This window comes from Protomyctophum bolini (genome assembly GCF_963924005.1).
Source record: "Protomyctophum bolini genome assembly, chromosome: 14".
Lineage (NCBI taxonomy): Eukaryota > Metazoa > Chordata > Actinopteri > Myctophiformes > Myctophidae > Protomyctophum > Protomyctophum bolini.
The window spans coordinates 5,990,025-6,009,257 of NC_137875.1; the positions used below are offsets into that span (position 1 = coordinate 5,990,025).

Consider the following 19,233-nt stretch of genomic DNA (forward strand, 5'->3'; position numbering starts at 1 on the left):
CTCACCGTGTCCTCCTGAGGGCACAATGATTCAAATATGTAAATTGGGTTCAGTTCAGCCCCTGTAAGGCTTTATTTGATTAAAGCCATTTTTAAATGGACTCAGCAGTCAATGAGTAACCAGTGTGCGCCGTGCAGAAAAGCACTGTCGTAACGTGGGACCTGCAACATGCCTTAAAACCACATTTTAAAATTGATTTTAAAATTATTTTACTTGTCTATAAAGCTCTCAATGGTCTCGCACCTTCCTACCTACATGACTGCCTGCCTAAATATGTCCCAAACCGCCCCCGTCTTCCCCTGCTGGCCTGCTCGCTTTGCCAAAAAAAAGGCAACTAAAAAATACGGGGAAGCAGCTTTTTGCTTCTACGGGCCGTCGGCATGGAACAAGCTCCCACTGTACCTTCGTCAGGCAGCCTCTGTAGACATTTTTAAAGCTCAGCTCAAGACCCACTTCTACAACATTGCTTTTAATTGATCTTTTATTTTTGTTATTCATGTCCTCACTGTATTGCATTACTGCTTGTTTTTAATGTTGTTGCCTTGCTTTTCTTTTATCCTCCATTTTTCTGTAAAGCACTTTGAGCTGCATTTCATGTCATGAAAGGTGCTATACAAATAAAGTTGTATTATTATTATTATTATTATAAGCAGCAGCTGATAGTACACAGAAATTACACCAAATGGACCTGTATGGGGCAAAACGTAAACAAGGAAGTGAATGTTGGATCTCGTGCTATCTCCGTTCTAACTTGTTTGTCTTCCCGGGCCAATTAGAGTGTGCCGTGTGACGCTTTTGGCTTTCTAATGTGTCTCACTGTTTAAGCAGTAACTTCCAGCATGTAACTAATCATGGCCTTTCTTTCTTTCTTTCAGGATTTGTATAGACCCGAACGATGAGATCAAAGCGGGCCTGTTGGCCCAGGCCCAGTCCGGTGAGGGCGTTCTGAAGCCAGGCCCGTGGCAGCACCTGGGCTTTACCTACACCCAGCAGCCCGAGGGGAAGAAGAACATCCATGGGTGTCTGGTGCTTTGGGTGTGTGGAGTCAAGTAAGAGATTCATAATAATAATAATAACAATGATTCATAATAGTATTGATAATTCATAGAGCCTATAGCCAATGCCAATGTATTTTGTCCAAAAGTATTATAATGGTGTTGTGAAGTCATTCTTAAACAAAAATAAAAGTCAATGGCTGGGTTTCCCAAAGACATGCTGTGTTGCGCTTAGCTTGAACACACCCCCTCTAGGCCACACACAGACCACACATCTATGCACGGAATATCTATGTTCACAGTGAAAGGGGGTGTTGTTGAGGAGAATTGAGTACCCGTTATCAATACGCTTTGGGCTTATCAAGCCTGTTATCGAGCATAGTGTTCCATGACGTCATGTTCAAACAATCATGGCAAGAGGCTAGGGAAATAAATGTAATCATCCATGCTGGCACAAACATGTCTGTCTAAAAGTGTATTGATACTGTACCTGCCAAACAGCGCTGTCAGGGTAAGCAAAATAACACTTTTAAGTTTTAACAGTTTCTTTAATATTATTTTATTGGTAAAAAAAGGTCAATTGCCTGTTAGAAATGTACTGTATTTGAAGGCCCTGGTAGTGAAAGATACTGGTTCTGTTCTGAATTTATTGTCTCCTGTCTTTCCACAACATAATAAAATAAATGCTCGATAGTGGGCTCGATAAGAACCCGGCTCGATAAGAACCCGGCTCGATTAAGGTGATCGTTATCGATCAAAATTAACGAGCTCCATCCTTGATACTCACTATGCATATTTCCTTTTTGGAAACCCAGCCAATATAACGTGCGTGTGTGCTCTGTGTGTGTGTGTGTGTTTGTGTGTGTGTGTGTGTGTGTGCGTGCGTGCTCTGTGTCTGTGTGTGCGTGCGCGTGCGTGCTCTGTGTCTGTGTGTGCGTGCTCTGTGTGTGCGTGCTCTGTGTGCGCGTGCGTGTGGACAACAGGCGCTGCGAGGTGTCTCTGGACTACACGCTGCCCAGGAAGTCCAGTCTGTCGTCGGACAGCAACAAGACGCTCTGCATGCTGGGACACTGCATGGCCTCGTCTGAAGAGCTGCTGAAGCAGGGAGCCCTCTGGAACATGGGCACCGTTCTCCTCTTCAACGGTACGAGTCAGTGGTGGTGGGAAAAAGTACTCATCTTAACCCATTTACTGTAGGCCTGATGTCGAAATTTAAAAAAAAATCTTCTAAATCCTGACAGTTTTCTAAAATACCTATGTTTCGAGGGCTATATCACTCAATATTTCATGTCAAGGACCCCAAAAATGATCTGTAATTGGCCTCCGAGACCCGCAAATATGAAAATATGTTGTTCCAGGGACCCTCCAGAAGCAAAGATTTGAGTTAAAAACATTCGTTCTGAAAAAATATATTCCAAATTTGAGGCACATTTTCATTTTTCAAAAATAGCAGACCTACAAGCTCGTAGCGCGCCACTCGGTAATTTAGCTATTTTTCAATAGCTAAATTATAACATAATGTTTAAAACACCAAAATGGGTTAAGTTAAATGATCAATACGGCAATGTACAGTAGAACTACTCCGTTAGAAGTTAAAAAGTCCCGGAAATGTTTTCAAATGTGTACCAATCGTTTGAAAATAGCAGCTCTACAAGCCGCATTGTGAGTTTGTATAGGCCGAAATGTACAGTATATACGGCTGAAGTTTTAAATGTATGTTTTGTAAAAAAAATAATCAAAGTAACTAGTAGCTAAAGTTTTCAAATAAATGTAGTGGAGAAAAACTACAATATTTGCCTCTGAAATGTAGTGGACTAGACGTTTTTTAACCCATTCTGAACGGGAACCCATGTTGGTGTAAGCATCATGTTATGCTTTAGCTATTGAAAAATAGCAGACCTACAAGCTCGTAGCGCGCCACCGAGTGGCGCGCTACGAGCTTGTAGATCTGCTATTTTTGAGAAATCGAAGAACGACTGACATTTTTTAGAATCTGATCTCGGGTCAGAATGGGTTAATCAGACCAGTGTGTGTCCCAGTGGAAACCTCGTATGAATCTGATCTCAGGTCAGAATGGGTTAATACTCCAGTAAAGTTCAATTATACCTCAAAATGGTACTTAGGTCTACAGTACTTAGTGGTAGGAGTCCTCTGGTGTTATTGTAGCTGGAAGCATGCTTATCATAAGCCCTCCCACTCTTAATCCCCCTCAGGCCAGGCCATCACCTTCATGATCTATCCCCCTTTTTTTTTTACCTTTTAAGTGCATGCTCGCCATCTGGCTTAAATCCCCCAAGTTATGTTGGAATGGGGCCTCGATGGTGCGCTCTACCGGCAAATGGATGCCTCTGATTTATTTTAAATGGTCCATTTCAACATGCCCGTCAGTCTTAATTCAGAGGTGATGCCCCTGACATGTTGGCCACTTAAAACCCTATTTTATAATAATTTGTAATTTTGTATGATGGTGTCAAAATGGCCGATCATCTGCAATGCATCGTAATGTGATACACGGTGAGCTTGTTCGTGGCTTGCAGAGCTTTTGAAGACGTTTAGCCTTATTACTAATGACTATACAAAATAGAGGCGCCAGATTGAAAGTGGTCAAACGCTATAGCCTCTCACGTACATGGTGACGTTTGTAATGTTTTGTAAGCCAGTCTTCTTACAGTGCGTCTCTCTCTTTGCAAGGCCGTTGCCAATGATGTGGCACGCAGCATGCTGGAGATTCTGGGCATTCCCCCGAGGCAGTCGTACAGAACACTTCCCTTGTTGCCTCTAATTGGCCGTGCAATGCGTTGAATGCATGACCTCGCCGATGCGGCCATGCATTCTCGACCTGTGAACCTCTGTTGAGGTTGGAACACATATAACTCCTGGGAAATAAAACCTCTGTTGAGGTTGGAACACATAACTCCTGGGAAAATAAAAAAATACAAGGACTGCTAATTGTACCAGAGGATCATATCAACACCTAGCCGATGACATCATACAGCGGTGCTTCTGTGGGGGTCCCCAGCTGACAGTGAAGTGTTTAAGGACCTTTTTTAATTTAAGAACGAATAGTATGTTCGTACCCCCCAGCTATGGGACGTTATCTGCTAAGTACGAAACATATTCGTACTGCCCGTTTACACCATATTATGAAGCGGTTGAGAGACGAAAGTCGGCTTTTAACACCCCGAACGGGTATGTGGAACCATATTACATCAGGGCGCCCAGCGATTTGCAGCTTCAGAGCCTATTTCAATGTTGCTCCGCGCCAAGTAGCTAGATGTTACCCCCCCCCCCCCGAGGGGATCGACAACAACGGGAAGTATGATTACTTCTAACGCGAAAAGCGACGGGACGTGACGGAACTTTTGATTAATCTCCGTCCTGGGCGCAGAGCAGGATTATTTGATAGGACGGAGACCTCCGTTTTTGCCGCTCGGAGTGTTAACATTGGTCTGGTTGCTTAGCAATGCCCCCCGTCACCCCAGGCACCAGGATTTATGCACACAGCCCCCATAGACTTCTTAAATCAAAAATAAAAGTTCTTCAGAAAACTTCTTGAATAAAAAAATTAAGGTTTTTCAGAAAACTTTTTGTTAGGCTTTAGAAGGTGTTTTTTAGCATCAGTATTAATTGCCCGTGTCGTAAGATGATTATCTCGAGGAACAAAACGTGTTAATGCCATAAGCCTTTGTTTACTTCAGAGATTATTTTCTTTATCCAAACCAGAAATTCCTTTGGCAGTCAGTCTGCAGCGGTGAGTTCTGCTTTGGCCTAGAAAGAGACTGCAGCACTCCCTCCCTATCGCCTACTTTCTCTGGGGTGGGTGGAAAAAGAGAATGCTCACATGACACTTTTCCCTTCCCTGTGTGTGTTCGTATGTGTGTTATCCAGGTTCTCGAATCGGCTCCGAGGAGGCCTTCTACCTCTACGCCAGCGGCCCTGACCTCACCTCCATCATGCCCTGCAAGTACGGGACGCCCAGCGCCACCTTCTCCAAATACGTCACCCAGGAAGGACTGAAGTGTGAACACGTACGGGAGCTTCTGATGAAGAACAAAGACGTGGATACGACAGCACTCGTTGTAAGGAGGCGGAGGAGGGGGAGGAGGAGGGGGAGAGGGAGGATTATTTATCATCATAGAATGGATTGAAGTTCTCAGTCGCCACGACTGATTTCAGTCATTTGTGATTGCATAGAAGTCAGCATTGCCTTCTATAGAAGTGTGTCCTGGCACCAAAAATAGGCTATCGCATTGTGAGCTTGTTAGATGGCCTATTTTTAGTTGTTAGTTATTTCAGTCTTCAAGAAAACCTTCACTGTAGTGCACACTGAAAACATAACATCCATTCCATGTCAAAATTAGAAATTTGTTATTGAAGAAAATAATCGAGACAGTATTGTCATGTTATCACTACTTAACCCGTGTCCCCTAGGGTAGGTACCCTCACAAAAAACATGCAGTGATCCTGGTCTCTAAACTACCTCCCGCCTGATGGAGGGGAAAGGAACTGGTCGGAATAACGTGTTCCTTCCACGCGCTACGTCCGGCCGGGGAAACTCCCCCCTCCCTGTCAGGTGAAAAGAAGCAGCTTGGACTCCTCATGCATAGAAGGAAGCATGAGGTCAGTCCGCTGACCCCCCCAGGTTGGCAGAGGAAGTGTAGCGCCCAGGATTACATTAGATAATTGGGTGAAAGAATGGGTTGCAAAATTGTGGGATAAAAATGTATTAAAAAAAAAACCCTCCTTGTTCTTGGACAGGAGTGTTTGGCGGTGGTCTACGCTCCGAGCAGTCCCAGACTCTACACCATCTACGAGCCCGTCATCAGGATGAAGGGCCAGGCTAAGACGGTGGTCACCCAGCGTCCGTTCAGTTCCAAGGAGGTCCAGTGTGGCGCCATGGACCCCCACTCTCTCAGGACCCTGCTCCCCACCGAGACCCAGGGCTTGCAGAGTGTTCTGCACAAGATCGGAGGCACCGGAACCTTTGTCTACCTCTTTGCACAGGCAAGATATCCCCCCCTTCTTTTGAGTGGTGCAACCACTCCCTTACGGAGCTGTGTGTGGGTTTGGGACCTAACACACACAAACGCACACGCACTTGTAAACTGTATATATGATGATTGTGTCAGTACAGTACAGTACAGTGACAGTACAGTACAGTAGAGGGACCCCCACACGGTAACTCTGTCATTTCTCTATACCGTTTCGGACGTGGGGCAGCTCGCTGGAACCTGGAATTCCCGGGGACCCCCACACGGAGTTGCATCACTCACTCACTTCACACTGGTCAAATCTGCACCCTGTCGTTTTTTTGGGGGGGGGGGTTTCATGTCCAGGCAGTGCTGTTTTGAACAAACATTTATTAAAACAAACTCGATTTATTTTGCCAGAAAACATGTTGAGTTGTCGGGAACACCGTGGGTCACTATTGTTCTTAATGACGTGAAGTTATAAAAACTTTAACCCATTCTGACCTGAGATCAGATTCTAAAAATGTCTACATCCTGAAATTTTTCTGAAAAAGCTATGTTTGTCGTTCTTCGACTTTTCAAAAATAGCAGACATACAAGCTTGTAGATCTGCTATTTTTTCAATAGCTAAAGCATAGCATAATGCTAACACCAAAAGGGGTTAATTAGCTGGCAGACGGTGTTCCTACTGTAGTTGTCTAATGGACAGTGTGTTCTGGTGCGTTCCCTCCAGGCGGTGGAGCTCAGTGACTGTGAGACGACCCAGGCCCTGGCCCTGCAGGTGCTGCTGTCCCTGTCCAGGATCAACCAGCACCGCATCCACGAGATGGACCGGTACCACGGATACTCCATGATCCACCAGGTCCTCATCAAGGCCAAGTGCATCGTAGGATACCACATGCTGAAAGTGAGTCACAGACGGTGTGAGCACTTTGTTTTCTCCGCACGCTGTTTCCATGTGTGTGTACTGTGCACTGTACACACACACACAGTACACGCACTGTATGTACACACACACACACACAGCGGTGGGGGCGGCGGTGGCTCAGGGGTAGAGTGGCTGGATGGTAACCGTTAGGTTACCATCCAACTTTGCAATATTACATTGCACCAGCACTTTTGCACTTGGGTTATTGTACACAGTATGGTTATTTATTTGTATGCCAGTGGTGACGCTCTAAACTGAATTAATTATATCTGGTGCAGGGCTCGAAATAGCGACCATTTTGGTCGCAAATGCGCCTGAATTTTAACCTTTGCGACCTAAAAATATATTTGGGAGCACCAGTGCCACTACAAATAATTACTGTGGTGCGCCTGGGCCTGGCTACAACGATCAATTCTCGAAAAACGGGCGCTCTGAGCCGCAGCCGCTCTATCCAACTCCACTGCAGACTCCTGTCTGCTAGCTGCACTAGCACTTGATGCTAACAAACCAACGTGTGTAGTTAACTACTCTTTGACACAACGGTACGGGACAACGTTGAGCGCTGCATCGCTCACATTCCAGAGCGCCTCGGCTCGCAACTTCACTATGTGTCAGAAAGTACATTATTTCAAGGCAGCGATTCAGAAAAGACCGGAGCGGTACGCTACGGACTCTGTGATTGTGAATGTAAAAGAGGAGGAGGCGGACCGGCGTGTGTGTGTGTGTGTGTGCGCGTGTGCGTGTGCGTGCGCTCGCGCGCTTGCAAGAGAGAGAGAGAGGGAATGAGAGAGAGGTAGGGAATGAGAGAGAGGGAGGGAGAGAGAATAGCAGACTTGTAAGTGTTTCTACCTGGTTTCTACATAGCAGCAGTATTGCTACTTTTACTTAAGTATAACATTAGAGTAATTTTCCAGCACTGAAGTGGTAGGCATAGTGAGTAGGCATAGCTATAAATACCATGTTTTACATAGAAATTATTTTATATTAGAAATTCTAATTATATGATCTAAATAGGCTATGAAGGTGAAAAACACAAAACAAAGAAAAAGAAAACGGGTGATGTGACTGGCTGGAATCAGTGTAGACTAGATCGAGGGTCCTCAACTGGAGATGTTTGATGCCTCGGCCTCTTTGAAGAGATGGATGGATGAGGGACAGAAAGTCTGGACACTACATTTTAAATTCTGGCATGTATTTTTATACTTTAGTCATTTTATGTTATTTGTAAACCACACGTTATATTATTGTTTTTATGAATGTAAAAAATCGATTACATATTAGTGCTCCTTAGATTTTGGTGGGTGCTCCTAATTTTTTTCTGGTGCTCCTTAATTTTGAAATTGGGAGCACCAGTGCTACCAAGTAAAAAAGTTAATTTCGAGCCCTGCTGGTATCGATATCAGCCAAAATGTCTCATCGGCACATCCCCAGTGCAATAATCCTGGTCTCTATACTGCCTCCCCCTGGTCAGGGAAAGGAACTGGTTGGAATAGCATGTTGAAAAATGGGTTACAAAATTGTAGGCTGATTATTCTTTATTTTAATTTTTTTTACAAAAATAACACCCATGCGAACTGAGCGGTGGAGCTATACTTTTATTGTCATAGTGACTGTGTTATAATACTGTTAGTGTGTGTGTGTGTGTGTGTGTGTGTGTGTGTGTGTGTGGTGCCTTGGAGCCAAGCACAGCTGCAGGGTCAATAGGTCCTACTCAGACAGGGGTCAAAGGTCCTACTCAGACAGACATTTGCAGCTCCGTATTCAAACGGACATACGGACCGACAGACACATAGCTGTGCATTGGAGACGGTGTGCCACCGCTCAAAAACAAATAAAAGAATAGGCCTTAAGTCACTAAGCTTAAACTGTATAAGACAGACAAGCTATGGCTCTTAGCTCTTGGGCATTTATACTCAGTAGATCGGCTCACTGACAATGCTGTGACTCAGTCATTAAAGATGTGGTGTATACTGTTAGAAAGAGGTCTGCAGCGCCAAGTGATTCTGTGAGACGTTCCTAATTACGACCACATGAGCCAAACGATCTGGCACGCAGTGCAGCGCAGTGCTTGTCTTACACAATATAAAAGTGTACTTTCAGCCGCTATGTTTATCGGTTACAGTGCGATTGATGGATTCTGAAGTTTGACTCTCTGAAGCGGTGCTGGCACCGACTAACAGGCGCAGTGTGTACTGTGCTTGAACTGTGAAATGTGCCATGGGGGAAATCCAGAACGATGAAAATAAGTGAAGTAAAGAGTTTCTGAATGTGAAATGAGTCTTTGAAAGTGTATAGAATTCTCTGATGGAAACCGCTAGTGGTAATAGCAAGCTTGTTGTTTTTTGCAGTGGAGTTTAGAAATCTTTCACGCACTTTCCTACTAGGCTGAGGAATATATCCCACCCTTTTCACATTGGTCTGTTATAGCGCCACCAACAGGTGGATTTTTGCAAAACACATTTTTGGGGGAAAAAATGCCTCAAATCATCCAATTGCCATCAAAGGCATAAGTACAAATGGCACCCTTATTTTCACATTGGCCTATTATAGCGCCACCAGGAGGCCACAGCCTGACCTGCCCTGGTGGAGACCTGTGCCCCGAAGGGCACTTTTTTCTAGTTTGACCCTGAGTGCTGTGGTTGCAATCGAGCTGTTTCATGGTTGTTTTGCTGAAATGTAATCTGTCTGATTGGATGTAAGACGGACACACGGCACCTCTGGTTTGGTTTCGTTCTGGTGTGTTGGGTTTTCAGACCCAGTAGTAGTGACTAGTGAGGCCACAGCCACTGAGCACGGCAGAACGCATGTTAGGGGCGGCGGTGGCTCAGGGGTAGAGTAGAGTGGCCGGTTGACAGTTCGAACCCCTCTGGGTTACAGAGGCTAGTGTCGAAGTGTCCTTGAGCAAGACACTGAACCCCCTAATTGCTCCTGATGTGCTGGTTGGTGCCTTGCCTGGTTTCCGCTGCCATCGGTGTATGAATGTGTGTGTGAATGGGTGAATCTATGTAAAGCGCCTTGGATAAAGGCGCTATTTAAATGCACCATTTACCATGTACTGTAATGTATGTATACTTGCGCAATTATACTCTCACACATTCATAATTTCATACTTAACCACTTCAACCCATGATATATACTGTTCTTTGTTGACTGACGTACCCACATCTCTTTGGCAAAAATAGGCTGATCTACAGCTCACAACATCTACATCTCTCATGCTGTGGTGTGAGCTTGTAGATCTGCTATTTTCCTGCAAATGTTCACCTATTGTTACATGCCCAGAATAGGCATAGTAGGGTTCAGACAGCTTACACTCCCACACACATTCATACTGAGAACATGGCAATTAACCCATTCTGACCTGAGATCAGATTCATACGAGGTTTCCACTGGACACACACTGGTCTGATGAACCCATTCTGACCTGAGATCAGATTCTAAAAATGTCAGTCGTTCTTCGATTTTTCAAAAATAGCAGACCTACAAGCTCGTAGCGCGCCACTCGGTGGCGCGCTATGAGCTTGTAGATCTGCTATTTTTCAATAGGTAAAGCATAACATGATGCTAACACCAAAATGGGTGCCAGGTCAGAATGGGTTAAGCTACACTTGCACTTCTAAAGAGTGTGTCTATTTGCATATTTTAATTGTTTTCACTGCAAACTAAATACGTTTTCAAGCTGATTTGACACTGGATACGAAAAGTCACACTGTCATCACATTTTGTGTTTATCTCATCAAAACGTATTTGTGTTGTTTACGACAATACTGAAAGCACTGCGCCGAATGTTAATGCAATTGGATGTTAACCCATTCATGTCGGGAACCCCTTTGTTTTAAGCATTATGTATACTTTAACTATTGAAAAATAGCAGATCTACAAGCTCATAGTGCGGCACCGAGTGCCGCACTACGAGCTTTTAGATCTGCTATGTTTGAGAAATTGTGAAAATGTGGCGCAAACCTTTTGAATATATATTCTTTTCTTTGCTTCTGGAAGGTCCCTGGAACAACATATTTTCAGATGGGGGGGGGGGGGGGGGAGTCGGCGGCCAATTGCATATAATATTTGGGAATTCCTTGACATGAAATCGTTTGAGAACCACAGACGAGGCGGGAACCCCTTTTGGTGTTTTAACTAAGCATTATGTTATACTTTAGCTATTGAAAAATAGCAGATCTACAAGCTCATAGCGCGCCACCGAGTGGCGCGCTACGAGCTTGTAGGTCTGCTATTTTGTTTTTAATCGAAGAACGACTGACATAGAAACATAGCTTTTTCAGAAAACTGTCATTTTCAAACAGACATTTTTAGAATCTGATCTCGGGTCAGAATGCGTTTAATGCAACCGTCTGTAAGATCCGAGGGCTGCTCTGCTACGTACATACGTCAGTCCTGAAGGGCTGCCAGGTTTTATGTCCAACCGCAGTGGAGCCGCCGGTCAGCTTAACGAATGGCAGAGCCTGATCAATAGAGACAGGATCTCTCTCAGGGGGAATGAACAGGCATCGGTTCTGACAGAGCACTCTGAATACACTGTAGTACTCCATAAAGCACAGAGATAATAATGACTAGCAGCATGTTTTAGTGCTTTTGATGACATTTGACAAGCACTGTCAGCTAGTAGAATGTATAAAATAAAAAAATAATACTAGATATAGCTTCAAGGAGCTGTAAGACGCGTTCAAGCCCCAAGAGAAAACGGCTACAGTATGCGCAATATAAACACTGATGACATTTATTTGACAAGTAATCAATAAAAATCACCCCCCGTGTGAAGTGAGAATCATCATACATCATCACATGTTATGCATCGACTTACCCCCGATCCAACCCTTGATGCTGAGTGCCAAGCAGGGAGGGCACTGGGTCGCATTTTTAGAGTCTCTGGTATGACTCGGCCGGGGATCGAACCCCCGACCTCCAGTCTCAGGGCGTACACTCTAACCACAAGGCCACTGTCTGAGCTCTGCTTGTGCAAGTAATAACACTGTCCTTGTTGTGATCTCCCTCCCTCCCTAGACCCTGCTGGACGGGTGTTGCAGCGGGCCTATCCTCACTCTGGGGGAAGACGGACAGTTCCGTCTGGATGCCGACTCCACCGCCGTGGTTCTAGACATCAGGCTCCTCTCCGAGGTCCTGCTGGACTGGAAGATATGGGCCAAGGCTGAGGTAAAAACATAAATGCCTTTAGGCCCGGTTCACACTACACTGGCAGCCCAAATCCAGCCCGATTCTGATGTGTAGCCCTAATCCAGATCGGAGTTACATTGTTTGCATGCACAACCGGTTTGAATCACATCCATTAGGCCTTGTTCAGACTGCATTACACCCATCAGACTCCAATCTCTGTTGTGTTCCCCTCAGTGTGGAGTGTGTTAGACCCTCCCTTCTCATAGATGTTTCCTCTGTTGTGTTCCCCTCAGTGTGGAGTGTGGGAGACCCTGCTGGCTGCCCTGGAGATCCTCATCAGGGTGCATCACCCTCAGCAGGTGTTCAACATCCGCCAGTTCCTCAAGGCCCAGGTGGTGCATCGCTTCCTGCTCACCTGCCAGGTGTTACAGGTCAGAAAGATGTTCAGTGTTCAAAATGTATTGGTGTAAAACTGTAAATGCATTATAAGCATATACTGTGCAGTGCACACGATCATATTCAGAAGTAGGATGTACACAGCACCTTCAAGCACATCAAAGTGCTATGACTAACGTACCCACTTTGCTATTTTTCGTACTGTTGTTGTTGTTGCTATTCGTTATTATTTCATTGTTGCCTCCGCCATTCATTCCCTGAAGAAGACCTTACAGGTCACCATAGGCCTTTAGCACCTCATTAAATATATTGGTGTGCGCCCTTCTCCTGTCTATTTATCGAGACGAATCTCTCTCCTATTATTCCAAACTGACTAACATTCGCTTCCAACGTTTACAGGAGTGGCCTGTTTTGAACTAAAGGCCTCGAATGCTGAACACAGCTTTCCGATTGCTGTGAAACTTGCACATTCCCACTAGGCCTGAGGAAGAAATGCAAACCTACACTTTTCAAATCGGCCTCATGGTGGCGCTCTTGAACTGTACTCTAGGTCATACAATGAAAGTACCAAATGTGCGGGGCTTGCTCCGAAGAGCACACCTTTCCATTTATTGCAGGAACAAAATGACAATAAAGTAACAATAAAAAACAACCTTGAAAACTTTTGACTGAGTCTTTGGTTGTGCATCTTCTTGTCTTGTCAGGAGCACAAGGACATGCATCTGACCTCCATCCCGCAGGAGGTCTGTCTGTCGTTCGTCAAAATCATCCAGGAAGTGCTGGGTTCTCCGCCGGACTTGGAGCTGCTGCGATTGGTCTACAACTTCCTGCTGGCCGTCCACCCGCCCACTAACACCTACGTCTGCCACACCCCCACCAGCTTCTACTTCTCCCTCCATATAGGTGGGTTACTGTACTTATCCCTCCATATACTGTAGGTGGGTTAGCCTCGTAGGGCATTAAGCAACTAGTCGACTAGTTAACTAGTTGACTAGTTTACTAGTCGACTAGTAAATCCACTAGTCGACCTTGCTGGTACTAGTTGACTAGTTGATAAGAACATAAGTACATAATGTATATCATAGTAGTATAGATGTATAGCTTATATGTATAGTTTCATTATAGATATTCCACTGTTACTTTCTTAGCTTACGCATGTTTCATGATAAATGTTTTTATGTGATGTATTCCCCATGCTTTTTGTTCTTGCTTAATGTAAGTCGCTCTGGATTAAGAGCGTCTGTTAAATGCCTAAATTGTAAATTGTTATAAGAAAAAAGGATATTTTTTTTTCTCCCCAATTTTGTAGGCCTCAAGATTAGAGATTATTCATAGTCATTATAGTCACCAATGTACACAGTTTTTAAATGTACAAATATTTATTTAAAAAAAAGGTTTTTTTACTAGTTTACTAGTAAACTAGGCAACTAGTAAAAATGACTAGAAGTGAATGCCCTAGTAGAGTGGTGTTGATTTCTTCAACTAAAACTAAGACGGAAAATGTTCATCGACTACCTTTTTCCACTGACGAAAACTAAATGGAAACTAGATGAAAACTAAGCTAAGCTGTATGGTGACTTAAGACTAAATAGGAAGGGACCAGTGGACAAGAGAATAGATCCAGTATAAGTCATTTTAAACTTGGTTGCATGCTGAAAATCTACAAGCTCACAACGCGTTGATTTTAAGCCTATAATCAATGACCATAACACCGTCCTTTCAATTGGTAACACCCAGACGAAGATTGATCATAAAGACGGAGAATATATTGATCGCATCGCTCCACAGCCTGGGTAGCGCCTGTTGTTGTTATGGTCATGATTCACCAGGATCCTGGATGGCTTGATTCTATAGGCTTAAAATAATTGATATCAATATTTTTGTAAATCTCCATGGGGAAAAATGAATGGCCGATTTTTCAGTGAGTCCAGAAAACCACACCCACTGCTACAGTATGCCCTATTCCTGTAATGATTCACAGTAATTCTCTGAGGAGAGAGAGAGAGAGAGAGAGACCTGCTTATCCATTAATCGAAGCAGTAATTATGGAGAGTGGCAGCACTATTCCCAAGTCATTTGACATTGGGACAACTGGTTTCTCTGTGTGTCAGATAGTAATCTGTACCAGGAGAAGGTTTTAACTGGTTTCTCTGTGTGTCAGATGGTAACCCGTACCAGGTGAAGGTTTTAACTGGTTTCTCTGTGTGTCAGATGGTAATCTGTACCAAGTAGAAGGTTTTAACTGGTTTCTCTGTGTGTCAGATGGTAACCCGTACCAGGTAGAATGTTTTAACTGGTTTCTCTGTGTGTCAGATGGTAAGCTGTACCAGGAGAAGGTTTTAACTGGTTTCTCTGTGTGTCAGATGGTAACCCGTACCAGGTAGAATGTTTTAACTGGTTTCTCTGTGTGTCAGATGGTAAGCTGTACCAGGTAGAAGGTTTTAACTGGTTTCTCTGTGTGTCAGATGGTAAGCTGTACCAGGTAGAAGGTTTTAACTGGTTTCTCTGTGTGTCAGATGGTAAGCTGTACCAAGTAGAAGGTTTTAACTGGTTTCTCTGTGTGTCAGATGGTAACCCGTACCAGGTAGAATGTTTTAACTGGTTTCTCTGTGTGTCAGATGGTAAGCTGTACCAGGTAGAAGGTTTTAACTGGTTTCTCTGTGTGTCAGATGGTAAGCTGTACCAAGTAGAAGGTTTTAACTGGTTTCTCTGTGTGTCAGATGGTAAGCTGTACCAGGTAGAATGTTTTAACTGGTTTCTCTGTGTGTCAGATGGTAAGCTGTACCAGGTAGAATGTTTTAACTGGTTTCTCTGTGTGTCAGATGGTAACCCGTACCAGGTGAAGGTTTTAACTGGTTTCTCTGTGTGTCAGATGGTAATCTGTACCAGGTAGAATGTTTTAACTGGTTTCTCTGTGTGTCAGATGGTAATCTGTACCAGGAGAAGGTTTTAACTGGTTTCTCTGTGTGTCAGATGGTAACCCGTACCAAGTAGAATGTTTTAACTGATTTCTCTGTGTGTCAGATGGTAATCTGTACCAGGTAGAATGTTTTAACTGGTTTCTCTGTGTGTCAGATGGTAAGCTGTACCAGGTGAAGGTTTTAACTGGTTTCTCTGTGTGTCAGATGGTAATCTGTACCAGGTAGAAGGTTTTAACTGGTTTCTCTGTGTGTCAGATGGTAACCTGTACCAGGTAGAATGTTTTAACTGGTTTCTCTGTGTCAGATGGTAAGCTGTACCAGGAGAAGGTTCAGTCCATCATGTACCTGAGACACTCCAACAGCGTAGGAGGAAAGTCTGGCTGCAGCTCTGTGATGTCTCTCTCCCCCACTGTCTTCATGGAGGGTCCCTCTGAAGGTACCGTACTCTCATGAATCCTGTCTCCCAAATATAATTAAAATAAGGGGCGAAGAGACCCTTTAAGGAAAGTTTTTTTTTTTTAAATATAATCTGGGGGCGCCCCCCAAAATAATTTGGCGACAACCCGAGGGGTCGCGACCCCCAGGTTGAGAACCCATGATTTTACTGTACCAATGTAGTAATATAAAAATAAAGCTATACCGTTGCATGACTCATTTCCAACGTAACCAAACCACTGTCTAGTTATATACCGTTGCATGACTCATTTCCAACGTAACCAAACCACTGTCTAGTTATATACCGTTGCATGACTCATTTCCAACGTAACAAACCAGTGTCTAGTTATATACCGTTGCATGACTCATTTCCAACGTAACCAAACCACTGTCTAGTTATATACCATTGCATGACTCATTTCCAACGTAACCAAACCACTGGCTATAGTTCTTTCTAAAAGGTTGAATGATTTCCTCCACCAGGCCACCTCCACCCAGGCCCTTCCCCTGAACACGGGGGCGCCACCGAGGGTCAGAACCTCCTACGACCTCCTAGCCTGGCACCGTCTCCGTACTCCTCCCCGACGCTGGCACCTCGTCACCGACACGGCAGCTCCGGCGAGACGGGCGGCGGTGAAGGAGGAGGAGGAGGAGGAGACGGCGGGGCCTCCCTCGCCACACAGCAGGAGGCCCTGGGCAGCACGGAGACGCTCAAGAGGGGCGGCGGGGGCGGGGACGGCGAGCAGCTCCTCAGCAGCTGCGAGTCGGCCAAAACCATCTGTGACTCCAAAGACAGCGGCGCCGGTGGTGGCGTGGCGTCGTCACCACCACCGCCGCCGGTGGCCCTGAGCGCCCCCTCCATCAGCGTGGAGGAGGACCGAGACGAGGCCAACGCCACGGAGCTGGACAGCCTGGCGGAGGGCAGCCTGGGGGTGGCGGAGTCCGAGGACCGCTTCGACTGGGCCAGCGACGCCGAGGTGGCGGCGCCACGCCGCCCCGACAGCCTGAAGGTAACACATTCTGACCTGAGATCAGATTCTGAAAAATGTTATCTTCCACATCCTGACAGTTTTCTGAAAAAGCCTATGTTTCTATGTCAGTCGTTTATTCGATTTTTCTAAAATAGCAGACCTACAAGCTCAACAGGTTAGCTGTTATGGCTGCCCGAATAATTTCATGAATCGAAGTATATCGAAATGAAAACGGCAACATTGATTATGTATCGTTACCGTATCGTTTTGCAATGCAAATAATCGGTATCGAATCGTTTTTCTATGCAAATAATCAATTGTATCAATACTACATTTTTGTGCACGGTATTTAGCAAATACAAAGAGGGGATTAATTACTTAGTTTAAAATAATGTCAATGTATTTTAAATAGTTACTGTATCGATTTCAAATCATTGAATCGTATCGGATCGCCATAATGAACCAATATCGGTTCATTATCTGTAGTATGCGATACCCGTTGCCATAGCACCCATTCTGACTGTCTGTCTGTGTCCGTGAAGGGCATCCAGTCCTTCCACCCATTCTGACTGTCTGTCTGTGTCTGTGTCCGTGAAGGGCATCCAGTCCTTCCATAGCACCCATTTTGACTGTCTTGTCTGTGTCCGTGTCCGTGAAGGGCATCCAGTCCTTCCAGAGGAGCCAGAGCAACCTGGCCAGTTTGGGCCTGGCGTTCCCGGCCCCCAACGGCTCCCTGGCCGTCGGCCGCTGGCCGTCCACGGCCGACCGAGGCTCCACGCTGCCCGAGGACTGGGAGAGCTACACCTACTCGCCCGGGTACGACCGGGCCCACAGCAAGAGCGACTCCAACGACCGGTACAGTACACTGACACTGCTTTGCTTCTCTGATTGACAAAATTAGTTTCAAGATGTATTTATATGTATATATATATATATATAGTTGTCATTTAGTGCCCCAAACAAACATTAAAGTCCATAGACTTGGCTGGTAAACGATTTTTTGGTGTCCCCAAATTATTTTCAATTGGATTTTTTTGTTTGGTTTTTTGTTGTTTTTTGCAACTGAATGGCTGGAAAATGGATTTTTTTAGTTTACATACTGTAGTACACACATAGTGCATGCATAAACTTTCCTTAATGGTTATATCTGGTTTCAGTATTTATTTATGATGGATTTTGACTATTATTAAGGTTATTGTAGCAGCCAATTTGTATTGGTGGCATTTCGAGGGTCCCCAGCCAAAAACGTTGAGAACCCCTGACTTTAGACTGCCATAACGCAATCTTCAAAAGCCATGATTGATTGATTGATTGATTGAAATGTGTATTCACAGTACGTAGAATGGGAATAGCCATGGATTGGAAGGGCTGGCGCCCCCTAAAAAAAAAAAAACCCAACTAAAACTCCCCTTAAAAAAACAAATTAAAACGTAACTATTGAAAAACCTAAAAGTCAAAGGAATGGTTCAAACCTTGTTCTGTATTGCACCGTTGTGTGGCATCAGGTCCAGCACAGAGGACTGCCTGGTTCTGATCTGCTGCGGCCTGTACGACCTCCTGAGAGGCGTTCTGCTGCTGCTGCCCGACCTGATGCTGGAGGAGGTGATGGACAAGCTCATCCAGCCCGAGGCGCTCATCGTCCTGGTCAACCACTCCTCGCCTCTCATCCAGCAAGGTGTCATGAAGGTATAATACCGTCTGAAGGGTCAGCATATTATCGGCTTGGGTTTTGCTTTTTGTAGATGTTTTGGGTTGGACTTTATTTAGTAGACCAGCACCACCACCCCTCCACACACACGCACGCACGCTAGGGCATTAAGCAACTAGTCGACTATTCAACTAGTCGACTAGTAAATCCACTAGTCGACTTTGTTGGTACTAGTTGATAAGGAAAGGGGGGGTTGTTTTTTTTTATTTTGTATGCCTCAAGATCAGGTAGATTATAGTTATAGTCACCAATGTACACAGTTTTTAAATGTATACAAATATATATATTATTACATAATAGGTAGTTAAACAACTAGGCAACTAGTCAACTAGTAAAAATTACTAGAAGTGAATGCCCTAACGCACGCACGCACAACATTTTCAAATTTGTTTTCACTTTCACAATCGAAGCCAAGGGTTCATATGGGATCAAATGTGACCCCAGACAGGGGCCAAAATGGAGACAGAAAGTCCCCAATGAGGGAGCATTGAGGAAGTGAGAGTGTACTGGGGGTTTCTGTGGTTGAGTGAGAGATACGTAGGACAATGTGTTTTTGGTCAGCGAGCAAAAAAACTGGAAGAGTTCAATATCAGGGCAATATAAAAAACAACGGTGTCACTAAAGCGCCCTCAAAAAAGGCATTCTTTACTGTGATTATGGGAACTATTATGACGGTAACAGTACAGTATAAGGCTTTCATATGACGATTACAAGGCTCTAAAATGGACATTATCATTAACCTAATTTTATCAGCCATTATTCTACAGTGGGCTAAA

The 19,233-nt window shown here is 44.6% G+C and overlaps 1 protein-coding gene across 1 annotated transcript in view; it reads left to right on the top strand.

The window, feature by feature from the left end:
• The window catches only part of lyst (lysosomal trafficking regulator), a 122,351-nt gene that overhangs the window by 66,848 nt on the left and 36,270 nt on the right, over positions 1–19,233 (top strand). Inside the window, exons 16-27 of the mRNA XM_080782618.1 lie at positions 876–1,049; positions 1,979–2,139; positions 4,884–5,074; positions 5,754–5,999; positions 6,699–6,872; positions 11,916–12,065; positions 12,320–12,457; positions 13,127–13,325; positions 15,648–15,779; positions 16,262–16,788; positions 17,408–17,604; positions 18,255–18,435. Of these exons, the coding sequence (XP_080638744.1) occupies positions 876–1,049; positions 1,979–2,139; positions 4,884–5,074; positions 5,754–5,999; positions 6,699–6,872; positions 11,916–12,065; positions 12,320–12,457; positions 13,127–13,325; positions 15,648–15,779; positions 16,262–16,788; positions 17,408–17,604; positions 18,255–18,435 (2,470 nt within the window). The remainder of the gene's footprint in view (positions 1–875; positions 1,050–1,978; positions 2,140–4,883; positions 5,075–5,753; positions 6,000–6,698; positions 6,873–11,915; positions 12,066–12,319; positions 12,458–13,126; positions 13,326–15,647; positions 15,780–16,261; positions 16,789–17,407; positions 17,605–18,254; positions 18,436–19,233) is intronic.